Here is a 24,776-nt window from a genome sequence, read left to right on the forward strand (position 1 = left end):
AAATTGTAAGAGTAGTGGAAATGGAGAGCAGAAATTAATTACTCCAGTGCTAGAAATATTGTGCACTAGAATGTGTTATATTAGTTACGTACTCTACATTTTCAATTTTTTGATATTGAGATGAACAAACCAGACATGAAAAGCCACTAATATTGCCATTTAGGTTTTTCTATACTACCTGCTATATGAGTAAGGAGACTACTACATCAATCTTAACTTCCTAGTTACAGAACTTACTCTTTGTTCTCGACAGAGCATAACTCTCAGGTATCAGACCATAACTGAGATTTCTTTGGATGCATAGCCAGTGGATGCTTCCTAATCTTGTTTTCAGGATGTCACCTGTGCATGAATCTGTTTATCCATCTCGATACCATAAGTTTTGAGCCTTTAGTTCAAAATCAAATGAAACAACAGCAGATGTTTCAAACACAATTTTCTAAATATTTTCAAAGCTTGTGATTAAGCTCAGGAGAAGGACCTAAATTAATGCTTCTTCTAAGAGAAAGATGTGTTGAACATACTCTTTTGCAGCAGTTGTCTGGTCATCCAGCACGCTGAAGCACCCACAGTGCCCTTTCTTGTCTGGCGGAAATGTCATAGGAGAGAGGAAACTGAAAATACTATTGCTGGTTTGGGGGTACGCAAGGATATAAAGGATTCATTTTTAGGGAAAAAAATTGCTCGTTACTTCTAGTTGTGAAATAAGTTGATGCTTTTTAAATCAGTCTTCCTCAATTACCCAAGGTAAGACAAACTTGACCATGAAGGTAGGAGTGATTGAGACCCGTCACTCCCATACAATTGTTCCCAGCGTGGTAGTGCAAGACACCAGTGAGGACCCTGGACTGATGGACAAAGGGGAAAACAGGTATGTCAAATTTTATATTTTGTGGCAGCTTGGGTTTTTTTCTTTGATAATTTCCATAGGATTGACTAAGCACAGATACTTGCCATCACCTAATTTTCTTCACCATCTATGAGTAAACTAAGTTTTTAAGACTTTGATTTATTGTTTATTGTAAATATTTAGGAGATTTAAATCTCTGCTCTTTCAATTTCCTTAGATAACTTAGCCCATGATTAAAATGGTGAGAAACAGTCCATGACAACTTGTGTTTCAGCAGATACCATATAACTATGTTGTTTTGCTGTTCCCCAGGCAACAGTATCTACCTGGTGCACTTGCATGCTACAATATTAACAACAATAGTAATAAAGATGAGTAAGTATCTTTCCCGTTTCATAAAACGAGAGTACTGCAACATGGCTGTTTAAGCAGCAAAGAAGAAGAATGATATAGATCTAACAATTTCTTCATAAACAGTTACGTCATTCAAGTAATCCCAAAAGAGATGGCATGTACATTTTAACTTCCTGCGCATCAATTATGATACTCATTTTCAATACTACAGTTATTGGTATTATATCTATTAATTTAAAACAGAAGTAGTTCTATGTGAATACAATAAGCAAAACAGTTTTTGAAGGCCAAACACCTAAGTATAATGTTATCCTTACTGAATTCAGATGATTCGATTAAATAAATGAGGAAGCAAGGGCTATGTGCATCCCATAAGCCTATTACATTTTTCTTTTCTTTAGAGAGATGAAAAAGAAAAAAGAAAAGAAGAGGTAAGACAGTTAATAATAATACTATTTCTAAGACATTTAATTTCTTTCCAAATATGTTTTAACTTAGTCTGTAACAACTGAAAATGTAAATCTATTTCTTAGCAAGTCAGAAAAAAAAAAAGATGGAGAAACACAAAAGAACAAGGAGAAAAAGGAGAAAAACAAAAATAAAGATAAGTCCAAGAAGAAAGAAAATAAAGAAGAGTAAGTATTTTTTATTTAAGTCCTGCTATGTTGGTCTAATAAAATTGCTTTTGATGTAAAACCAAATCCATTCACAAGCATCCTATAAACAAGATGCTTATACTCTAGTGAATGCCTGTAAGATTTCTGTTGTTTTCTCTAGGGTAGAGTTGTTTTAATTTAACTTCATATATGGACAACAGAAATATGCATGCATGGAACTCATTTGAAAAAATATTAGTCAAGAAAATCCTCCTTTGGATTCTGATTATCCAATATTCTTTGGAATTGGCAGCAAAAGATGTGCTAGTGTAAAGCAATCTCTTCTGCACATAGGGGCACCTACGAGCAAGTAAACTCTTCTGTGATCTGAAAGTTCTTGCTTTACCTTTTGCTTGGTAAATTCATAATTTTCTGGCCAAGAAAGAGAAACTTAAAATAGTGCAGTAGGAACTTCTGTTGTATGATTTCACGTTCTTTGGTTTCTTTATGTAAACTATGCCAACGTTTCATCTTTCTCAGAGCTAGACTTTTCCCAGTGAGAAAGGCATAACTTATCTCACTTATTTAAACATTAGTAGTCACATAATCATTTTATTTTTTGAAAGATGATCAAATCAATTATCAGACAAGACAGTTAATTGGGTAGGAAACAAATTAACTTGAAAAGGTTGAGATTACATGTGCCATTATAAACTGAAGTGGGACTGCCAAGCTGATTTTGCTCAGCAAAATTTAGAAGCTAAACTTTGTGTCCCAAGTCACACCTAACAAGCAGCTTCATGCTCTCCATGCATTCAAGCAAGGAACTTTAATAAAGGCCATTTATTTTACAATAACAATTTCTAGAATGCTTCATTCCTCAAAAATTGTGTTATTTTAAGTCTCTCATTAAATCTCCTTTTTTTTTTCCCCCTGCCTATCACTTAGGAAGAAGAAAGAGATTTTCACTATTGATCCAGCAGGAAATATATATTACAACTGGTTGTTTTGCATCACAATGCCTGTCATGTACAACTGGACCATGATTATTGCTAGGTGAGGTACTCCTTTAATGACTATGTAAAACCTGTGGCAAATTGTAACATCCCTAAATAGATCAAAAATTATTTTATTCATCGCTGATTTAATGTAAGTATTTAACTTTTATTTCACAGTAATTTATTTTGTCTTCCTATTCAGAGCCTGTTTTGATGAGCTTCAGCATGACTACTTAGCGGTATGGTTTATCATTGATTATGTTTCTGATGCCATCTATGTTGCCGACATGTTTGTACGGACAAGAACAGGTAAGTATACTCAATGATTAATTATTCCTCTTCATATGTTTGTGCCAGGTCGTTTAAAATATTCAGAATACTACTCCTCTTATTGTCTGGGTACCTTTGATGAGGTGCAATAGTGAAAAAGACATTGAGATAGATCTCTGGAAGACTGTAGTCTGTAAGCTGCAAAACCAGGAGAAACTCTGGTGTATTACTCCAAGAACACATAAAGCCTGAGGTAAGCTAGGCATGAGGGAGGCTAGATACATGCAGTTCTGCCTGCAGCTGACTCAACAAGACAAAATAAACATGTAATTCGGCCAAGTGAGGATCAGGGGTTCTGAAAAATTAGCACCTAAATCTGGACTTTGTATTCAAGGAGATTCAAGTATTTGCTTGATTTTCAAGACCATTGAGCAAGGAAGACATCCAATTAACTTCAGCTGCAACTGTTTCTTGTAAAATCTTATCCTACATCCAGAGCTATTGAGTAGATACACTCAATATGGAACTCAGATTCCCGTGCTCAAATTCTTTCCCTCATTAACCACCCTTCCTATAGACTGTGGAGTTTTGGGGAGTTTGGGTTTTTCTCAGATGTTCACCATAGTGGAAAAGTGGAGGGAAAGAATCAGAGCTAGAAATGTTTAATTTTCAAAGCTGTATAATCTAGCTCAAGCTGAACCATATAACACTAACTTGCATATTGGGAAATAAGCAATTGTTTATTAGAAAGTAAAAGAAGTTTTGTACCATCTGGAATTTGCACCCAAAATATGTTTCAAAATAGATTTGTATTGACATTAAACACAAGTCAGTTGAAGTCACGACATTTTTATTATTTACAATTTGATTTTAGGTTACCTGGAGCAAGGTCTTCTGGTGAAAGAAGAAGAAAAGCTTCAAGAGAAATATAAGAAATCTTTACAATTCAAATTAGATTTTCTGTCAATCATACCAACCGATCTCTTATACTTTAAATTAGGATTGAATTACCCAGAATTAAGAATAAACAGACTACTCAGAGTAGCTCGGATGTTTGAATTCTTCCAGCGAACAGAAACAAGGACAAACTACCCAAATATCTTCAGGATCTCAAACCTTGTCATGTACATTGTGATTATTATTCACTGGAATGCCTGTGTGTACTACTCGATCTCGAAAGCCATCGGATTTGGGGCTGACACATGGGTCTACCCCAACACCTCCGATCCTGAATTTGCCCGTCTGACTAGAAAGTACGTCTACAGTCTCTACTGGTCAACACTGACCCTGACTACTATCGGTGAAACACCCCCTCCTGTAAGAGATTCTGAGTATTTCTTCGTGGTTGTTGACTTCTTGGTTGGAGTATTGATTTTCGCTACCATTGTTGGTAACGTGGGCTCTATGATCTCCAACATGAATGCTGCCAGGGCAGAGTTTCAAGCAAGGATTGATGCTATCAAGCAGTATATGCACTTTCGGAACGTGAGTAAAGACATGGAAAAAAGAGTTATAAAGTGGTTTGACTACCTGTGGACAAACAAAAAGGCTGTGGATGAAAGGGAAGTCTTGAAGTATCTGCCAGATAAACTAAGAGCAGAGATTGCAATCAATGTTCACCTGGAAACGCTAAAAAAGGTTCGGATTTTTGCAGACTGTGAAGCTGGTCTATTGGTTGAACTGGTTTTGAAACTCCAGCCGCAAGTATACAGTCCTGGAGATTACATTTGCAGAAAGGGAGATATTGGACGAGAGATGTACATTATCAAAGAAGGCAAGCTGGCAGTAGTTGCTGATGATGGAATTACCCAATTTGTGGTCCTAAGTGATGGCAGCTATTTTGGAGAAATCAGCATTCTTAACATCAAAGGTAGCAAAGCTGGCAATCGAAGAACAGCCAATATTAGAAGTATTGGATACTCAGACTTGTTTTGTTTGTCTAAAGACGATCTCATGGAGGCTTTAACAGAGTATCCAGATGCAAAGGCTATGTTGGAAGAAAAAGGCAAGCAAATCCTAATGAAAGATGGGTTGCTGGACATTGAAGTGGCAAATTTAGGAAGTGATCCTAAAGATCTGGAAGAGAAGGTCACCTACATGGAAAGAGCAATGGACAGATTACAAACAAAATTTGCCAGGTTGTTGGCTGAGTATGAAGCTGCACAACAAAAACTGAAAAAAAGACTTACACAAATCGAGAAAATATTGATGCCAGTTATAGAGCAAGAATTCGCAGACTTAGAAGAAGCAGATCCATCCACACCTGGAGTGTCAAAAGCAGAATAAATCACTGGAGGCTGCCAATAACACTTAGGGTCAAATCCTGCATAAGGCTGAATACGTTAATTTCTAATCTAATCAGGACCTGACTATTAATTATGAAAAATTATTTGTTGAGGTAATGTCACTAATTTCCTACAAGCAGCACGTATTTGGCAGGTTTTGGGAAGAAAAAGAAGAATCGAGACTGAGGATGGAAGATAACACCTTGCTCTTGCACGAACAGGTGGTATTATCTGTTAATGCATCACGTGCTCGTTATGTAACACTGCTCTACAGCAAATGCATTCAATCTATATACAGTCATATACTGGCAAATACTGAAAGTTTTGCTGACTATTTTAAAATAATTTCTTCATATCTGTTTATGGAAAGAAGGAAAGGTTTGGTAACAATTATATTATTTGAAATCAATATAGACATGAACCATGATATTTAATTTTTGTTTAAACAAACACATTTTTAATATCTATTGATTAACATAAGATTAATTAATTATGGGATGTTATATACAGAATTAGGTATATCTACAATGCAGATACAACTACTGAAGGTTGTAATATTTGGAAAATGTTGCTTCATTTGGTCCACCTTGGCTGATTTCTTGAAATGTAAGTGGGCAGTTTTAAATGGTCCTTTTTGGGGATATTACATGCAAAAGCTGGAATAGAGAGGGAATACAACTTTTTGCAAGCATCAGCATGACAAATATGAATGGTTCAAAATCTAGCTGTTCTTTCCACAATAATAACACATATACAGTATTGAAGACTGTTCTGCTCCATGTGATCATACGGCCGCTGAACACGGACTATCAAGTTTTTATGATCTGTGCTTAAAAGTTTTTATGTCCCTAGTGTAACAGTTGTGGCAGAGTGCAAGCGGCAGACTTGACAGAAAGAGGCCAAACTCTCCCTACAGCATCTTCTGTAGCTGCTGTTGGGGAAATAATACAATGACTAAATAGGTTATTTTTTTTTCATTGATAGGGTATTTCTTTCTTCTGTTCATAACTGCTACTAAGATAGTAAAAGCTACTGTTTCATATGTCAGACACATTTTCAACTACTTCAAGGAGCATTATCCCCCTGGATTTTCCCCCTAATTTATACCTTTTTCCATTGGCAAAAATCGGTTTTATTAGTTGTGGTCTCAGCTGGGTATTTTCCGCTGGGTATCTTCAGTAGACTTTGATCATAGCCACTTAATGTTGGGAAGGTTTGATGACAGGGTGTGAAGAAAGGGACTGCAAAGAGAGAATGGGTGATTCTGTATTTAGGGCAATTTGATTTTCCTGGGCAATTGGACTGCCACTCTTAAAAAAATACGTATGCAAATGTTACTATCACTTGATAATATCTTTATACTTTCATTTTTCTCCTTAACAAGATGGAGATATTATAAATTGGATCTTTTGTGAAGTGCATTATTTTCTGGTCATTTTATTTTTTGTAATGTTGATAGGTTTCCAGAATGCCAGAGATCTATAAACAACTCCTGATTTCACTGCAAAGATTAAAGGTTATGAAGTAATTAATACATAGGATATCTATGGAACAACAAGGATAAATGTAAATATGAAACGGCTATTCATTCACTGTTGATCCTGCGCTTTGAATGACAAACGGCATAATGTGCTGGTGAGGGGAAAGAGTATGCCATTATTTCATTAGAGACTCTATCTGTGCACACAAGAACAAGCATTATTCTGGCATTTAACTGTATTGTGAATGTTGGACTTTGCAATCAGCATTCTTTCAATTCAGGTCTTGAATATAATTTGCAATCTGTATGGCAGCAGCATCCTATAGGGCTGCATCATGTTTCTCTAGGTACTTAGGAAACACTTTTCTTCTTTGTTGAAGAGTTTATGACTTTGTATTAGTGAAATGTGTGAGATGATAATGAGTTTTAATTCATAAAGGCAGAGCAATACTGTTCACATTTTTTCTGTTATTGATCCCTCAGTCTATGACACAAGTTGTAGTCACTAACTGTCTCTTTCTCAAGAATAAAAATTCTTTGATTTGAAACACTTCAAAATAAAGCAGAAAACCACAACTGACCTCCAGTAGTTTACTTACTATTTTCAGACACTTTATAATTGGAAACCTTGTATTATTTACTTTTACAAGCATGTATTTGTGAAAAAACTCCACTAAATGCAGAGTTGCCTCCTGGTACAAGACAGAACATAAGTTCTATAAGGAAATATCAATAAAATTAAAACTATTTCAACTTGCACTTGTCAGAACTTTTCAGGAGGCACACAGGTTCCTCAATATATATTTCCGTGCAGTAAAACCTTCTGGATATACTTCAATAAAGCTTCTAAACACGCTTTGGGACCGATTTTTCACTCTCATACTCTGAAGGAAACGTGCAAGAGCCAAATGCTGCAGAAAAGGCTGCCAGAAACCTACTCTGGAGAAAAGGAGGCTGAGGGGAGACCTTATCATTCGCTACAACTACCTGAAAGGAGGTTGTAGTGAGGTGGGCGTCGGTCTCTTCTCCCAAGTAACAAGCAATAGGACAAGAGGAAATGGCCTCAAATTGTGCCAGGGAAGGTTTAGATTGGACATAAGGAAAAAATTCTTCACTGGAAGGGTTACCAAACATTGGAGCAGACTGCCCAGGGAAATGGTTGGGTCGCCATCCCTGGGGGTATTTAAAAGACGTGTAGATGTGGTGCTTAGGGACACGGTTTAGTGGTGGGCTTGGCAGTGCTTGTTTAATGATTGGACTCAATCTTAAGAGGCTTTCCCAACCGAAACGATTCTGGGACTCCGTGACAGCCACCTGAGGCCATTGCTCCTGCGGCCAGAGCGGCAGACAAAAGGAAATTCAAGGACTAAGTAACAAAGAGACCCCAGCCTGGGTATTGGCAAACATTTTCCTGGTGACCAAGCGCGGGACGGGTCGCCCTCCCCAGGCACCGCGGCCACCCCACCGCGAACCCCAAGCCCCCGCCGGGGGAGCCGCCGCGGCGCACGCTGGGGGTTGGAGTCCCCAGCACCACTTCCGCCCCGCCCGCGCGAGAGGCGCTGGGAGTTGTAGTCGCGCTGCCACGGGAGCTTGCCAGCGTTGCTGCCTCTTCCACCGCCGCCTCCAGATCGAGCGACAGAGCTCGTCTCAGGCCGGCTTCGGTGAGGAGGGGCCGCCTTCCTTCCCCCGTCCTTCGCCCGCTGGCGTGGGAGAAATGGAGCCGCCCTGGCGCCAGGGCGGCCGGGGACGGGGCCGCGCCAGGCCCGGGGACGGACTCGCCGCCCGCGCTGGTGCGTCTGCCAGGCCCCCAGCCCCGAGAGCCCGCGGCGGGGGCTGTGTTGCGGCCGCGTGGACCAGCGGTGAGTGTCGTGTCCTCCCCTCCTACCCCGGCCCGGCAGGGGGCTGCGGGGTCCCGAGCTGGGGAGCTGGCTGTAGCCCGGAGCTCAGCCGGGCCTTGGGGAGCCCCTGCGAAAGCCCAGGTCGGGGCTGTCCCCCCAGCGCTGTGGGTAAGGGAGGCGGGCGGGGGGCGCTCCTGTGGCCGGCGGGCCATGGCCCCGCTCCCCTGCTGCTCGGCGGTGGCGAGCTGGTGCTTCACCATGTGCCGCCTCCCGCCGCAGGTACCTTCCGAGGAGAAGCGCGGAGGCCTCGGGCAGCGGCTGGAGGCTCCGAGGCTGTGGCCTCCCCAGAGTGCGCGGTCAGTGCCCTTCAAGCAGAAGAGTAAAATGTGAAGTAATGGGTGAAGCAGATGTTTTTCAGCACGGTTGGCAATACTCAGGAGAGTGCTGCCCGCTAGGGACAGCCGGTGGGTGCTCGGGTCAGTGTGCCACAGTGCCCCGGTGCGGGGCGAGGGGCGCGGGCTTCCCAATGCACGGGGTTCCTGTGAGTGCGCTTTAATCCCCAGTAAATACTTCGCGGGTAGAGAAGTGCCAAATACCGAGTTCTTTTAAGTGGCAGCATAATTTCTTAAGGGAAGCCCTCGGAACCCCAGTAAATACTATTAGGTGCAATAGTCAAATACGGAGAAGTAGGAAGTACCCAAGACCTGTGATCTGTTGAAGACCTTTATATTTCTGTGGTATGTTATCTTAAAGGCACTTTGGTTTATTATGAACTCTGTTAAATTATATAATTCTTTTTTCTCCATGTGAAAATCTTCTGTGTCACATGCAATAACTTCAAAAAAAGTTTATGTTTAAATACCCTGTCGCTTTTAATGTTGCCAGCTGTGAAATAGCATGAACCCACTGTTGCAGTAAAGACTTGTTGGATGGAAGGAGATCAATAAAAGTAGAAATTTAAAAAATACCAAATGCTGGGAGGGGTATCAGCAAATTATAACAATTGCTCTTGTCAAGAATTGCCTGTTTTGTGGAGTTTTTTTACTTCTTTGTACTATGAGAATTGTGTTTGTGTGGAATGTGTGTGTGTTGTTTTTTTAAGTACCTTTTTCATAAAGCAGCATTATAGATGCATATATTCTAGTCTGTTTGGTTGGATTTGTCAGCAGTAATTGACGTAATAATTCCTGCTGTGAATTTTATGGGTAATGCACAGTAAAGAAGAAAATATCATTTATCTTTTCTTGTGTGTTATTGAAAATGTAGCGAGGTACTGCCCTTAAAAACATAAAATCAGCAAGCTCTTTAAAGAAAAGGTCAGTTGGAAGTATGTAGAACTGAATGTGGTGTTATGATTAACTACCATGCTATTAATCATCATTAATCTGTTCTCATAATAGAATTATCTTCACAGAAGAAATTTGATGAAATTAAGAAGGCTAATCAGGCTGCAGCAAAAAAGCTAGTTGAAGACCAATTTAGCTCCTCATCTGAAGATGATGATGAAGATGCTGAAGAAAAACAAGGAAAGATTTTGGCCAAAACATTTACCATTTACACCAGTCAAACTGGTAAATTTTTTAAATTTAGTGACTTTCATTTTGGTATGAAAGCATAAACAAGGCTGTATTATTTGCTGTTTATTAGAATTTTTCCATAATTGGAGGGAAAGCACTTTATTTTGGTGTCTTGTATTTAAAATAGTTGTTCCCGGCAATGCGTGCTGGCAATACGTCTTGCCTTTTTATGCAGAATTAATGGTATAATTTTGAAACTGTCTTAAGTACTTTTAATAATGTGGTTTTGTAATGATATATGACTGACCTCTGTTTGGAGGAAAAAAAAACTTTTACAGCAGTCTCAACGTGTACAGAATAGGAGCTCAAACATTACTGATTGCTTTAAAAATCTTTGTATGTTAAAGATGGAGATGCAAGTGAACTGGAACGTACAAGACAGTACATGAATGAAGCTTTTCAGTCAGGGGCTATGACATGTCTGATCTGCATTGCTTCAGTTAAAAGGAACCAAGCTGTAAGTATTTTAAAGTAGTCTTAGAATAAAGCATATATAACTGTCTGAATAACTTGTGTTTGATTGTATTATTAGGGTAAATCTTGGGATTGATAGTGTTAAAATGATGGAGTACTAAATGCAACATTTGACATATTTGCATTTTTCAAACACTTGAAGAAATAAGTGTGTGTACGTAGCTTGTAATCAGAACATGTATTTTTTGACATAATTTGTTATCGTAATGTAAAATAGTTATTTTTAAATTTTAGAGAGTAGCAGATGAAAAAATGTGCTGAAGGGCAGTGCTTGCAATGTTGTGTTGTAGCAAACATGAAAGCAAGAAATACTAGGAAATTAGGAAATATTATTGTTAGATTTATAGCAGAGGAGCTAAGATATACTTTGCTGCTCCAAATGCTGATCAGGTGAAAGAGAAGGGTAGCATGTCTGAGAAGATTGTCTTATTTCATGTAGGTACATTTTTTGTGGGGGAGATTTCAGGACAAATCTTTTTCACTTTAATTGCTATGTATCAACTTCCCTTTGACATTGACATACCCAACCTTGTTTCTGTTACAGTTACTTGAATGAAATACACGTTGGCAACTGTATGTTTGACATTAAAAGAAAAAAAGTGCAGAAAATCTTTAACTACTTGTGCTGGATGTGCATGGGTTACAAGTATCCAATGAAACTGTAGTCATTAACTTTTTTTTTTAGAAAGTTATGCAATATCTTTTTTATGAATTCTTAACATGTTTAATCTACATTTTTTCAGACCTGAACATATGTGTTTAGCTTGATTTTAAAGTTCTGTGTCTCTTGATAGAGTTAAATTTCATCTCAGCAGGAGTGAGATGATTTGGCAACTTGGAAGTCTTCTTTTATAACTCAGTGGTTTGTTAGTTATCTTGAATCTGTAACATTTCAGCCAAGTGTGTTTTGTTTACTTAATGTCTCCTGTTAGCTTTTGGTTTTGGAAGTTAGTTACTGTACTTTTAGAAACTTATGTCATTGGCTTTGTCCTCTATAAGTTAAGGGGGAAATTCTCCTTGTTTTCACAGTATAATTTTATAACGATGTCATAAGTTATTAAAAAAAAGTAAAGAATAAAACTTAAATTTTCTACTGCATTTCTCTTACCAAATTGTTATAATCGTTTTAAGCTGACAATTTAAGACATAAGTACGTGGAAAGTACCAAAGGCATAAAACTGCCTTTCTGTTATTTAAATTGCTTTTCATCAGCAGGCTGATACTCTAAGCAAAGGATTGTGATTTCACTGCAGAACTGACAGAAGTACACTGGGAACAAGAACATAGAGGTTTAGTGATGGAGACAGGATACTGGCAAAATCAACTTTCTCTCAAACACACTTGCTTTTACTTCTGTTCAGTTTTATACCTCTCTTGCTTTTTGAAAAAAAGACACTAGGTTGAAAGCCACACTTCTATTCAAATCTTTTTCTTACTAGCATTGTATGTAAATCCTAAAATTTGAAAGGCGGAAAAAATCTTTTTAGTACTTCTGCTACGAGGATGTGTAGAGACCCAGAGTATGGGACAGGGAGAGAGGTGGAGGGAGAGCTGGGCTTGTTTAGTCTGGCAGAGAGGAGGCTAAGGATGATGTGATTGCAGCCTCTGTCTGCTTGGAGCTATGAAGAAGGATAAAGCCAAAGTCATCTTCGTGGTGAAAGGTGGTGTAATAAGGGGTAATAGCACAACCTGGGGCTTCGGAGGTACAGATTGGGTACTAGGAAAGTAGTATGACACTTGAAGTAGGTTGTCCAGGATGGTTTTGGAGTCCCCATCCTTCAAGATTTTCCAACTTTGCTAGGCAAAGCTGTGACTGAACTGAGCTAGGTTGGCAATAGTCCTACTCTGGACACGAGATTGTGCTACATGACCTCCAACAATGTGTTTAAATCAGTATTTCTATGATTATATGAGTACTTTGGGGTCCATAAGCCTTGGCAAAACTTCCCACAGGAGCTGGAAAAAAGATTATAGGTATGAATCTGTAACAGTAAAGCTGCCTGTATTAATCTAACAATAGGTATAATCTACCTTTGGAAACTCATTTTTAAAATGGAAAAATAGCAAGCTTGTATTTCTTTAGATATTAGAGATGTTCATCAATGGAAACAGAAGGAAACCTAATATAAAGCAATTAGCACTTATATCTGCTCTTTAGGTCTGGAGCTGTTGTGGATGCTTTTGTATATTTCACCTGGTGTGTATCCAAAAGTGGGCCAAGGACAGCCTTTTCCTTGTGTCTTCTCCTTTGATGGATGATGATTTTGGGAAAAAAGATTATCCCTGGCCATGGTGAGCTCTTCATGGTACATTTACAAAGATACTTTTATTGTGAAACATATGTGAACTGGAGTTACTTTAGAAAGAAATGGTACTTGTAAAAGACATGTGCACCAAAAAAAAATAAGATTAGAGGGCTGACTTTTCTATTGCTTTTTTGAATTTTCTTAAGTTTTCATTAACATGATTCAGGAATATTTTACAGTGATATTAAAAACCTGCTACTTCGGATTTGTTTTAACCTCTGAAGGTAACTTATCTATCATGTGTCTCAGCTTCTAATACTTATTTCTAAATGGCTTTACGTACTTGTCACTTTCAAAATTGGCACCATGAAATAATTAAACTTAAAAAAATAGTTGTAAAATAGCAAGATTTAGAGATTTATTATTTTTTCTTTAGTCTAACTCGAGCATTAAAGCCAGTCTTGCGGTTTTACATGAGACTGTATAAAGAAGAAGGTGATGTTGTGGCTGCATGAATAATGAAACTTGCATTTTCAGTAGGTTTGTGTCTGAAAGTGGAGTCGGGCTTTCTCTGTGCATGTTTGTTCCATGCTTCATTTGCCCACTTACTTTCATTTGGAAACATTTAGTGATATCTTTGAGACACAGTCTCTGTCAGATTTGGTTAAAAGTGCCTGGTGGATTCAAAAGCTCTATTAACGCGGCATTTCAGAGAGCAGGTTTACTTAGGAAATAAGAGATAAAGTTGTTGGCTGGCAGCGTCTCAAGTTGGTAATGCAAACTAGTTTTGTGATTAAGCATAATGTTTATAATGAAGAAATTTCAAGGTGAATATATTAAGCATACGATAAAACCGTGCAGTCACTATGGAGTAATGGTTTATGGCTTGTAATGTGTTTATATATAGGGGCAAACTAACATTTTATTTGGTAAAAATGAGTACCTAAGTCTTTCAAAGCTTCTGTTTTTCTCTGAAGAGGAGCGCCTTGTCTGTTGGCTTTTCCCAGTGTAGCTAGAAATGGGAGCTGCTTTGCTTCTCTTTCCTTGTGTTGCCTCCCTCATCCATGGCTTGCGCCTGAAAGCCTTTAGGGCCTCTGGCACTAACAAGTTCCTGTCCTTTGGTGCCTGTGTACCTTTAGGAATAGTGTACTTTTTAATATCTGACACCGTCAAGAATAACAAATAAAGGTGTGCATCTTGTAATATCTAAGGTGCTGAACTGATACAATCTAAAATCTTTCAGATAAAATTTTAATTACTATGCATAGTTTTAATAGCATTGCTAAATCTTGTTTTACATAGCTTATAAATTGCTACTGGTAAAAACTTGGGATTTAATCTTTTTTTTTTTGATTGATTCTATTGAAGTAGATTAACTCTTTGTTGGATACAGTCCTTTAGTATCACTTGACATAAAAATTGTTCTGTTTGCTTGCTATGCTGATTTTTTTTTTTTTTGTTACATCTCTTTTGAGAAAAAAGATTGCAGTGATAGGGCAATTCATTAGACATTCTAATGAATGTATTGTAAAATCTGACATATAGCAAAGCCTTTATTCTATATTATAAATTTAATTATGTTACTATTGGTTATGGTTGTAAAAATGTTAATTGGTAGCCTGGTAACAGTCTTGGGAAACTGAAATGGTAAAACCTGGTTTTCTTTTAAGAAAGTTCTTAAAAAAATTGCTTTTCTTTTCACTCCTCCTTTCCCTTGTTGTAGTCCAAAATGTAGGTTTGAATACAAACGGTCTGAAACTCCCAGTAGGTATTACTGTTACTGTGGAAAAGTGGAGAATCCAACACTGGACCCATGGCTGGTACCTCACTCCTGTGGTCAGATATGTGAGAGGGAATTCAAACCTTCTTGTGGTCATAAATGTTTGCTGCTTTGTCATCCAGGTAAATCCATTGCATCTCTTGATTGCGTGTCCTGTATTTATGTAGCTGTTACACAGTCTTACTTGAAATCGGCTAACTATATTTAAAATTCTCAGAGTAAACCAGATGTAGTCAAGGCTGCGTTTGCTGAATGGCCATTAGCAAGGTATTCTTTTTCCTGTACTTAGGACCCTGTCCACCTTGCCCAAAGATGGTCACAACAACCTGTCACTGTAAGAAAGCTAAACCAGTGCCCCGAAGGTGCAGTGCCAAGGAATGGTCATGTCACCTGCCGTGTGGACGAACATTGCTGTGTGGACAACACACTTGTGAGAATCCCTGTCATGCAGGTAGACCTACCTTCTTAAACTTCAGAGGAGTAGTTATTGTTAAGAAACATCATTCTTTTGCAATTCCTACTCTCAATGCCACTTCGCAATTACACACAGGAGATTGTCAGCCTTGTCCACGAGTCAGTAAACAACGGTGCATCTGCGGAAGACAGACAGCAGAAAGACTTTGTGCAAGCCCTCAGTGGCAGTGTGATCGGGTATGTTAAAGCTGTCCTTTTTAGCTTATTTCTCATCTTTATAGAGTTTGATTAGCCGGTGTATTAAGGATTGGAAAAATTCATTCTGTAAGAAAATAATTTTATTTTTTAAGTTTTGAAAGTGCAATCAAAAATGTAAGCAGCAGTGTTTGAGAATGGATCTGCTTGGTGGCCCTGTCATTTCTGACAGTAGTTAAAATGTCACTGTTCTGGAACTGTGCTAGGATTAAGTTACCAGTGAATTTGACCTTGTATATTATCTGTTCTTGTACTTGAGGCTGAAACTTCAGCTGCCGTCTTCAAAAATAAGCATGAAACCACAGCTTAGTAGATAAGAGTTTCATGCCTATTTTCTTCTATTGACTGTAACAGGATGAAAGCTTTGTGATTCATTCTTTGAAGTAAATTTGCAGCTCAATCTATGGATTGACAGACTGTAAAGATAAAAATAATTTAAAAAATTAATGGCAGGGGTCAGGTTGCACCAGGAGGTACGTGGTCATTATGATCCCAGTAAGAAAGGCACTCGTCCTCTGTAAAGTATCACTTAAAATGCAATTTATTTCAGCTAACACTACAGAGAAAGGGAGCATAATATAAATAATAGTATGGACCTTTAAATGCTGGGAACCCCAAGAATTGACTGGGCCTCTGACCCACGTGCAGCATGCTGTGCAGACCCTGTCTGTAGAAAGGGTTAGCCCATTTTGGTCCATGAAGCTATTATACGGTTTTGTTACAAGAAAGCAACTCTGTTCATCACGGCTGCTGCCAAACAGAAAGGATGTTCAGGTGAGAATTTCTTGCTGCACTTTTAGATAAAGGCAAGGACATGCAGATAGCATAATCACTAGTACTAGGTGGGAACTGCCTCCCATCTCCTTTGCTACAGTAAGTTTATCCTGTGGCCAAGGCTATGTGTGGCACAACACAGGCCTGAAGGCCAAGCTGTACATGCAGCACAACGCAGGCCTGGTACTACTGGGGCTAACTGTTATGTGAACCACTAACTCCTCAGTATACAGTGGTCTTCCAGTCAGGATCACTGCAGGGTGATCTGTTTTATTTGGCAAACTCAGTGAATATAAGGTCTGTTAACAAAATTCAGAAAAAGTTAAATTCCGTCCAGACATCTCTTACCCCTAGTTTTTCCCCTTGGGTTGTCTTGGTATGTAGTTGCGTTACATTACAGTCACTTGGTTTCTCTGAGTTTTCCAGGTATGTGGGAAACCTTTGCCTTGTGGGAATCACACATGTGAACAAGTTTGTCATGCTGGTCCCTGTGGAGACTGTCCTCGTTCTGGGAAAAGGTCCTGTCCATGTGGAAAATCAAGTAAGCTGGGGTTGGTTGGTTTGGTTTGTTTTGGTGTGTTTTTTTTTTTTGTTCCTGTTGTGTTTTTTTTTTTTTTTTAATAAGATAAATTAAAAAAAAAAAAAGTCATCCAGTCTTTAACAGTCAGTAGTTTAGATTAATTCTGCAGGGCAGGGTCCATAAAACTTCTTACAAACAGTGAAATGTGACAGCTTCTGTTCACCTTTTTGCTTAATTCTTTCAAAGCTGTATTTAGTACCAGGGTTTTAATTGGCAATGTGAATAATTGAGTAATTCTAGAGAAGCTTTTAAAGAATGAAAGAGAATTGGCATTTGAACTCATGTTACGCAGTACATTTTTTTTTTTTTTTTTCTAAATATTTTGGCTTTTTTTCCTAAACTTTCCTTTTGCTTCTACTTCTCTCTCTTCATCTAGAGTTTACACTGCCTTGTACAGAAGATGTGCCCACCTGTGGTGATAGTTGTGATAAAGTTCTGGAATGTGGCATCCATAAATGTTCACAGCGCTGTCATCGAGGTCCCTGTGAAATTTGCAGACAGGTTAGTGTTACTGTAGTGGATTCCCATTTTGTCAGGGTATTTAAATACTGTAGGCCTGGAACAGTCCAAGTCTCCTACAGAAAAGGAAGTCGTATCTATCACAAAATCTGACTTTCTGTTCATTAAAAGCAACACATTTTTTTCCTATTCCCCTCCCACCCCAACACAATTCTGAATTAATAGTTGAGCATTATGTATCTGAATTGAGACGTGGGTGAGGGTTTTACTCTTTTGGCTTCATTTTGTTTTGGTTTTTGTTTTTTAATTACTGTGCCCTAAAAGACACTTAATTTTTCCCCAGCTCTTGTAGCTTCCTTGCTGCTTTGTCTTATTACACTGTTTCTTCACTAGTGAAATGGAAGATGCTGTAACACAATGTTATTTCCCTGCTAGTAAGAAAATAATATTTTGCTCTGCTCTAGGTGTCTGTGGAGCTTCTGTGGTCTGGCTTTTAAAGCTGTTGCTCTGTTGGCTCTCAGTTGTCTCTTCCTGAACCAGCATTGGTTCATAAAGTCCATGGTGAGAGTAGTTAGCCTGCAATAGCTGGGACGAAGGTCAGATAAACCTGCTCACCTATTTCTTAGTGTATACACGGTGGATGAATCTAGTTTACTATGCAGGAGAGGTACTTCTTTGTATGAATTTGTTTTGCATTTACTCTTGACATCTTGAACTACACACTTGAGTGGTTCCCGTGAAGTGGCTTCCCTCTTGGTGAGACCAAGGCTATAGTGAGGTGCCATCTTAGAGCGCAGTGCTTACAATACTGATGCAAGGGTCCCCAGGTAATTCCCACACAGATAGGTAATCTGCTCAGAGCATGTGATGTGCTTCCTGTTGTGATAGAGCATTGTAATTTTGCTCTCCCATGAACTTTTCTTTACAGATAGTAGTAGAACATTTTGTTTTCTGCCTTTTTTTTTTTTTTTTTTTTTTTTTAAATTACCCTGATTAAAAATACCCTGACTTTTTTTCCCTATCTTGCTGCCCAGGAAGTTGAAAAACAGTGTCGCTGTGGAAAGCACACTAAACGCATGCCATGTCATAAGCCATATCTGTGTGAAACAAAGTGTACTAAAATTCGTGATTGCCAAAAGCACCAATGTAGGAGAAAGGTAAGTCCAGAGATGATCTTTCTCAAATGTATTGTTTAGATAATTTTTTTTTTACTTAGTTACAATATTTTATATTATATATAAATGACATCAATCTGTTGATTCACCTCATGTTATTGTATAGGAAGAGGAGTTTTCTTCAACGTCATTCAATTTAATTTGCAGAGTACCGGAATTCTCTGAACAGCATGTCAAGATGGCCAAGAAAAACTCGGTGGCCTTGAAAAGTGGGAGGGGATTTTGACAACTTCCCAGTTCCAGAAGGCAGTTTTGCTTTCAGATACTTGAGTAGTTCCTGATGCTTTATGCATTCTGGAGTAGTTAAATCAGTTTATTTCCTGATTTTCTAGGAAGAGCTGGAAATCTCTCATAACTTTGTAAGGGACATACTTTTCCTTTTGACAACGCAGCATTCCGCCTCAGCTTCTAATATGCAGACCTGCAAACAGCAGTGGTCTGAGTTTTGTTTCCCTTCTCATTTGAAGTCAAAGGAATGGTTGATGGCTCAGACCTATCTTTTCAGTTTATTGATTCAGGAAGGCCTGTAAGTTGCCTGCTATGTGTGAATTAAGAGATTTTGAAAGTTGGAATTCATACTACAAAGAGGCATGAAAAAATGCAGTTTTATTCTTAGGTATTTTTGAGTATTATTATTATAACAGTGAATTTACTTTACATGAAAAGACAGCAAAGCAAGTAAATGCAATCTTGACATCTTTAATTTATGCTAAAAATCCATGTTTCTCTTCCTAATTGCCATCCTTCCTTACACAGTTTGGAAGGAGGGTGCCTTTCAAGGTAAAAGAAAAGATGGGGTTCTCTCCTGACCTGGCATCCACCAATATGGTGGTGTGATGTGTTCTGATTCTTCCACCTTATTGCTTTATATAAGAACTGAAAGTAGATAACTGATCCTGAAGTTATCTGACCTTTACTACAAAGGTAAAAGGTGTTTTTAAAAAAAAAAAAAAGTTAGCAACATTTTTGTGCCAGGGATATATAGTACAAAAGTGGAAGAAATTGCAGAGTAATGGGGCAAACTGTTGGATAGCCTACTTGTAATCTTCTGAAATTATCTTGGATTAAAATATTACAAGAATTTGAACTTTTTAAATGTTCTTACGCTTTTTGTAAGCCCTCTGCCATTTTAGTGTGTTGAAATGATGCTTTCAAATGTGTGTTTTCTTGTTATTTTATAATTTCAATTTTTTAAAATGACTTTACAGATGGCCTCCTTTCTATACCTGGCATGAATTTGAGGAAATTGGACTAACTTGCATGAAATTTTTTTTAAGTAGTATTGAAAAACTGAGATAGTAGAAGAGGGCAAATTTATACCAGAAATGTCTTAAGTTTTCAGTTATATAGAATACATCTTTTTTAATAGTGCTGTTCTGGAAACTGTCCACCTTGTGATCAAGTCTGTGGGCGGACTCTAGGCTGCAGAAATCACAAATGTCCTTCAGGCTGCCACAGAGGTAAGAATAGGTGAAGGATCCCTGTAGAGGTGGAATATCGTTTATTTTTGCCAAACTTTGTGCTTGCATAGCTCTGCTTAATGAATTCTCTCCCTTGTTGCATGTGGGCGCTTTGTGGGGGCAGTGTGTTTGAAAGGTATTTAATGCTGTTTTCAGCTTATGACTTACGTAACAACAAGCTGAGTTTTTACCTGGTATTTTTGCTTAGCATTGTTCCTCTGAAAATGCTCTGTCCCCTTTCCAGCTGCATAATTCAAAATCCATAGCTTGACATTTTTTCCCCAAATAATTCTGTTTACTGGAGGCTCATAACAAAGTCCAATTACATATAGAAATGGCTGTGCTGGTTGAGTCTGTATGGTTTTTAAAAATCCTAGAATACAGTGTGTGAAATGAGTGAGCTTAAAATAATAAAAAGAAAGTTGATGGAATTTAAATGTATATTAGCGTCTTACTGGTAAAAGAGAAAATAAGAACTTGTTCCTGACTATATGAAGGATAATAAAAAAGTTTACTTCTGCATCCAGTGACCTTGGTTAAAAAGGTGCCGAAAACGGACAACATTACCTGGCAGCTTTTATCCTGGCCAATTGCTTTGACATTTGCTTGGTAGGGGATTAAATTGGAATGACTGAAAAGGTGGCTGCCCTCTCAACAATTTTCCCCACATAAGCTGCTGCCCTGCTGAAAGAGCAGCTGGGTAACCGATGTAATTTCCTTTAGTCTTCTGGACTATAAATTGCAACAAGTCAAGAAATAATTTACAACTTGTTCAGCCAGTCGTGCTTTTAAGTCAGTGATTCTTAAGAGGACAGGACAGGTAAACGTGCTAGTTGTCCCAGTTAACCTGCTATTAAATTTGTCACCACAAACTAATGGGTTTTGTTTTCCTCTGTTAACTGCGCGCCTTCTCTTTTTCCCCTTCCTTGCTTCTTCCTCCCCTGTGTACCCCTCCAAAATCCTGGAAATACATAATTATGTATTTTTTTTGTACTATCAGAAGAAAATTTGGAACTTTTTTTTTCTGCATTATTTTGGTTGATAACTAAATCATAGAATAAAATTCTGGTTGGATAACAAGGGAGCTAATGCTACATTATAGGATAAACTTTTACATTGAATAACTGTTTATATTTGATACTGCTTTCATCTTACAGCCTGGCTAGAAGTGACAATGATTTCTAATAACTAACAGTGGTATAAAACTAATAAAGCAGTGCATATAAGAAAACGAAAGTGAACTTCGAGAATGTAAATATCAAATACATACACTTTAAAGTGTATGTAATTTATCAAAACAGTGCAATTGTCAATATTTAAGTGCTAACTCCTGCCAAAAGTTGTGTCTGATGAAGCTAATAACTATGATATTAGGTGATAAATTTATAAAATAACATCTTTGTGCTTTAACAAATTACAATCTAGTGTAATGTGTAGTATTTTGTCAGAATGTTGGAAAATATTCCTAATAAAGGCAATGATTTTGATTTCAAAATATTTATCTTCATGTGTTTCTCCTTATACACCAATATTTTAATAGCTGGTGGAAGTTATAATGAATTGTTTTATCTTTAGTATGTAATACAAGGTCAGGTTGATTTTTGCAATGAGCTGCCAGATCTCAGTGACTTTTAAAGGAAGTAGCCTGCCTTCTAGAAAATAACTTGCCAGATCAGGTCCTTTAAAAGGTACCGGATCTCAGAATTGTTAGAGGTTGCTGATAATAAGTACTTGGCCTTTAGCAGGGGTCCCTGAAAAAAGGTTACTGAGTCGATTCTGTTTGTGGCTTGATTTTTGTATACCTTTTTTTCTTCAGTATTTAATCATGCTTGCTGAAATTTCGAATGTTGCCAGGGAACAGAAATGTTTTGTTTCCTGCTGTAGTACATTATAACGCTTGATTTGAGAACTGTCTGCTCTCACCTTGACTTCAGGCTTATATGTGATCTCTGCCCTTCCATCTTTTCGACAATGTAGGCAGTTGCCTTTGTTAATGGAATATTTAAGTAAAGTGTACCCGTTTTAGCCAGTTGGAGCAACATAGCTTTAGACCTTCAGTTTAGTTTGTAAGAGTAGCTGTTTATGTGTGCTGATAATATATTATAATTTAATTTACTTTGCAGCGTAGAGACTGTATACTTCCATCCTTTTTTCTTCGGAAGCGTTTTGTCATTGAGAGATCTGCTTCTTGAAGTGTTACTTCTCAGATCCTGCTAACAAGTCAGAATTGCTTAAAAAGTTGTGCTGTTGATAATGCTTTCAAAGTATTGCTTTCTTTAAAGTTGCAGAATGCAACATGATTAGTAAGTCAAAATCCCACGTCTAAATTTGCTTTTTTTAGAAGGTGCATATTCTTTCTGTTAATAATAAAACCTAGCCGTTGGCACTTGGTGAAGAAATAGTGTGGGAGAGCTATAAATTAAAACATAGATATTTTACAGATCTCTCTTTTTTTTTTTTTTTTTTTTTTAATATATGAAGTTAGTTTCATGAGTAACTTTGTAAAGGAGGAGGATCTTTTCAAAAAACATTAACTATACATGGGCTGAACATTTCTTTATTAGCATGCAAAATCTGCAAAACTTTATTGTACCAGTTTTCAAATGTCTCCCTTTTTTTAATCTTTTGAATATAGATGAAAGATAACATGCCTTCATAAGTGTGTAAGACTTAAATATAAATAGCAAATATTTAAGTTGTGTGATCCAAATGACTGGGCTTTAATAATGTTGACTTCTTTTCAAAATGTGAGAGGGATTGTTTCTAACTTGATTCCAGTTAACAACAATAATCAAGATTATTATTACTGATCTTTAAGAATTAATGAAATTCTCTTTCCCAACAGGGATTTGAAACTAGGCAAAAATAAAAAATTAACAGCCATCTATTATTTAGATCAAACAGAATAGGACAATTGTACCATGTGCATATTCAGAGTTACGTGAGTTACTGTTTTTTATAACCAGTAGCTTATTCAGATTATCATATTGTTGATATATTTATTTTTAGGTAGTTGTAATCCATGTCCAGAGACTGTAGATGTGAAATGCAATTGTGGAAAAACTGTCATTAAAGTGCCCTGTGGCAGAGAGCGCACCATCAAACCTCCCAAATGCAAACAGCTGTGCAGGTCGGTATAGACAGCATATGTTTTTCTAGTTCTTCAGTGGCATTTAAGGTGTCCTTAAAGACCTTAAAGTAAAATATAATATTAAAAGGCAAAAAATTATTCCTTTAATACGATTACAGATATTACTTCTCAGTCTTCTGTATTCTTGACTGTGCAGATGGAGATTAGCAATAATCCTTCCTATCAGACACCTCTTTGATGCTGTGGTTTCATGAGCTTGCCGTTGTTAAGGGGAAGGTTCTGTCCCACCAAACGCTTCTCATTCTGCTGTCCCATTCACTTCTTCAAGATATCTCTGGTACAGTTTGAAGTACCTCCCTGAGACAGTTTACTTGAAAACTTGACTAGCAAAAGGAAAAAGGAGAATGTTTTCTGCTGGGTTGTAGCAAGATTACTTAGCACAGAGTAGAATTAGGATTGAAGTAGCTGTTTGAATATGCGAACCCAACTATGGTTTTAATTTAATTTAGAACTCCTGTATAATTTTACTGTAATACTAACCACTGCTGAAGGTGAGAAGTAAACTAATTAAAAAAAAAAATAACTTGTTTGTCTTAATTCTTTATATTTTGAGCATAATTGTCCAGTGACTGTAACTTCATATTTCTTGCCGTCATATTGGTTCGTTCTTGGATTTTACTTCAGTCGACCACCTACCTGTCACCACCCTACCCAGGAGAAACACTATTGTCACTTTGGTCGGTGTCCTCCGTGTCGTCAGTCCTGCCAGAAGACATTAACATGTGGTCATTTGTGCCCTGTTTCCTGCCATGACGAAGCACTTGTGAAGCAAACTGGCTTAGTAAGTAAATAGTGAAAAATGGTGTGTTATTTGTGTTCTAAAGAATGCACAACAGTTGTGTGACCTTAATCTTATGTTGGAGTTCAGACTAAATACGTATCAAGCACCGAGGCGTGCATACTGTTTAACCAAGAAACTAAGTGGTTCCGGCTCCTTTTTTGCAATCTACTTAATTTTGTAATATATATAATTGAATGTACAGTTTTCAGCAGTTATAATTACTCAAGAAATGATAAAATTTTGTTAGAGTTCTATTACAAATGTTTAAATGTAAGCAATTACTTTTAACGTAAGAGCAAAAAATAAATTTTAACTCTGATGTTTACTGAACCATCAAAATTTGCCCAAGTTGGAAGTGAGAAATTGTTTGGCATTTTGAAACATGACGCATGCAATGATTATTGAACTTATTTAGTAATCGAAGTATTTTTATATTTTTACTTCTATTAAATGCTTAGTATTGTTTTGCTGTGCTTGATTTGTAGCAGTAGGGCCACAGGGCCTTCATTTTCCTATCCCTAACCACGCTGAGGATGAAATTCTAATTTTTTGTGTGTAGGGGATGTTGAGATTTCCATTAGTAAAAAGTTAGTTGCCAGAAAGTGGATTTCTTTGGACAATATATTTACTTATGGTCAAGCAGGTAGTTCCATTTGTGTTTTGTATTCAACTAGTGCTGTCTTTTGCTCTCAGCATCAGTCTGCAGGTCCTTGGGAACAGCCGTCTGAGCCAGCTTTTATTCAAACTGCATTACCATGCCCTCCCTGTGAGGTTCCTGTACCAGTGTAAGTATTAAAAAAGCAAACAAATAAAAGAAAGTTTTGGTATGGAAAGAGATTTTTCCTTTTTATACTGTTGTAGAGACAGACGTGAAAATAACCAAGTTTTCCTCTTCAAGTGCAAAGAGCCTATGTGAACACCGCTCTCATAAAACTGGGAGCATTGGTGGTTGTTTAATAGACATTTTTGTCACATGTGC

At 37.6% G+C, this 24,776-nt stretch overlaps 2 protein-coding genes across 5 annotated transcripts in view; both read left to right on the forward strand.

Annotated features, from left to right (window-relative positions):
- The first annotated feature begins 764 nt into the window (after positions 1-764).
- CNGA1 (cyclic nucleotide gated channel subunit alpha 1) lies at positions 765-5,354 on the forward strand. The gene is made up of 7 exons (XM_009958198.2): positions 765-876; positions 1,159-1,225; positions 1,606-1,635; positions 1,738-1,839; positions 2,749-2,856; positions 3,001-3,107; positions 3,943-5,354. The coding sequence occupies exons 1-7, from the start codon at positions 765-767 to the stop codon at positions 5,352-5,354; spliced, it is 1,938 nt and encodes a 645-aa protein (XP_009956500.1).
- Positions 5,355-8,547: 3,193 nt separating this feature from the next.
- Positions 8,548-24,776, forward strand: part of NFXL1 (nuclear transcription factor, X-box binding like 1) — a 47,871-nt gene continuing 31,642 nt past the window's right edge. The window contains exons 1-15 of one of the 4 annotated variants that reach the window (XM_086464122.1): positions 8,548-8,698; positions 8,987-8,995; positions 10,072-10,242; positions 10,596-10,705; positions 12,881-13,014; positions 14,692-14,870; positions 15,038-15,199; positions 15,299-15,399; positions 16,618-16,732; positions 17,148-17,272; positions 18,265-18,387; positions 19,775-19,865; positions 22,875-22,995; positions 23,641-23,797; positions 24,491-24,582. In XM_086464122.1, the coding sequence (XP_086320248.1) occupies positions 8,548-8,698; positions 8,987-8,995; positions 10,072-10,242; positions 10,596-10,705; positions 12,881-13,014; positions 14,692-14,870; positions 15,038-15,199; positions 15,299-15,399; positions 16,618-16,732; positions 17,148-17,272; positions 18,265-18,387; positions 19,775-19,865; positions 22,875-22,995; positions 23,641-23,797; positions 24,491-24,582 (1,841 nt within the window). Of the gene's footprint in view, positions 8,699-8,916; positions 8,944-8,986; positions 8,996-9,132; positions 9,148-10,071; positions 10,243-10,595; positions 10,706-12,880; positions 13,015-14,691; positions 14,871-15,037; positions 15,200-15,298; positions 15,400-16,617; positions 16,733-17,147; positions 17,273-18,264; positions 18,388-19,774; positions 19,866-22,874; positions 22,996-23,640; positions 23,798-24,490; positions 24,583-24,776 lie in introns of all 4 variants that reach the window. The other 3 variants (XM_086464120.1, XM_086464123.1, XM_086464121.1) reach the window with 3 other exon arrangements.

The sequence above is a fragment of the Leptosomus discolor genome, chromosome 4 (genome assembly GCF_034619465.1).
Source record: "Leptosomus discolor isolate bLepDis1 chromosome 4, bLepDis1.hap2, whole genome shotgun sequence".
NCBI lineage: Eukaryota > Metazoa > Chordata > Aves > Leptosomiformes > Leptosomidae > Leptosomus > Leptosomus discolor.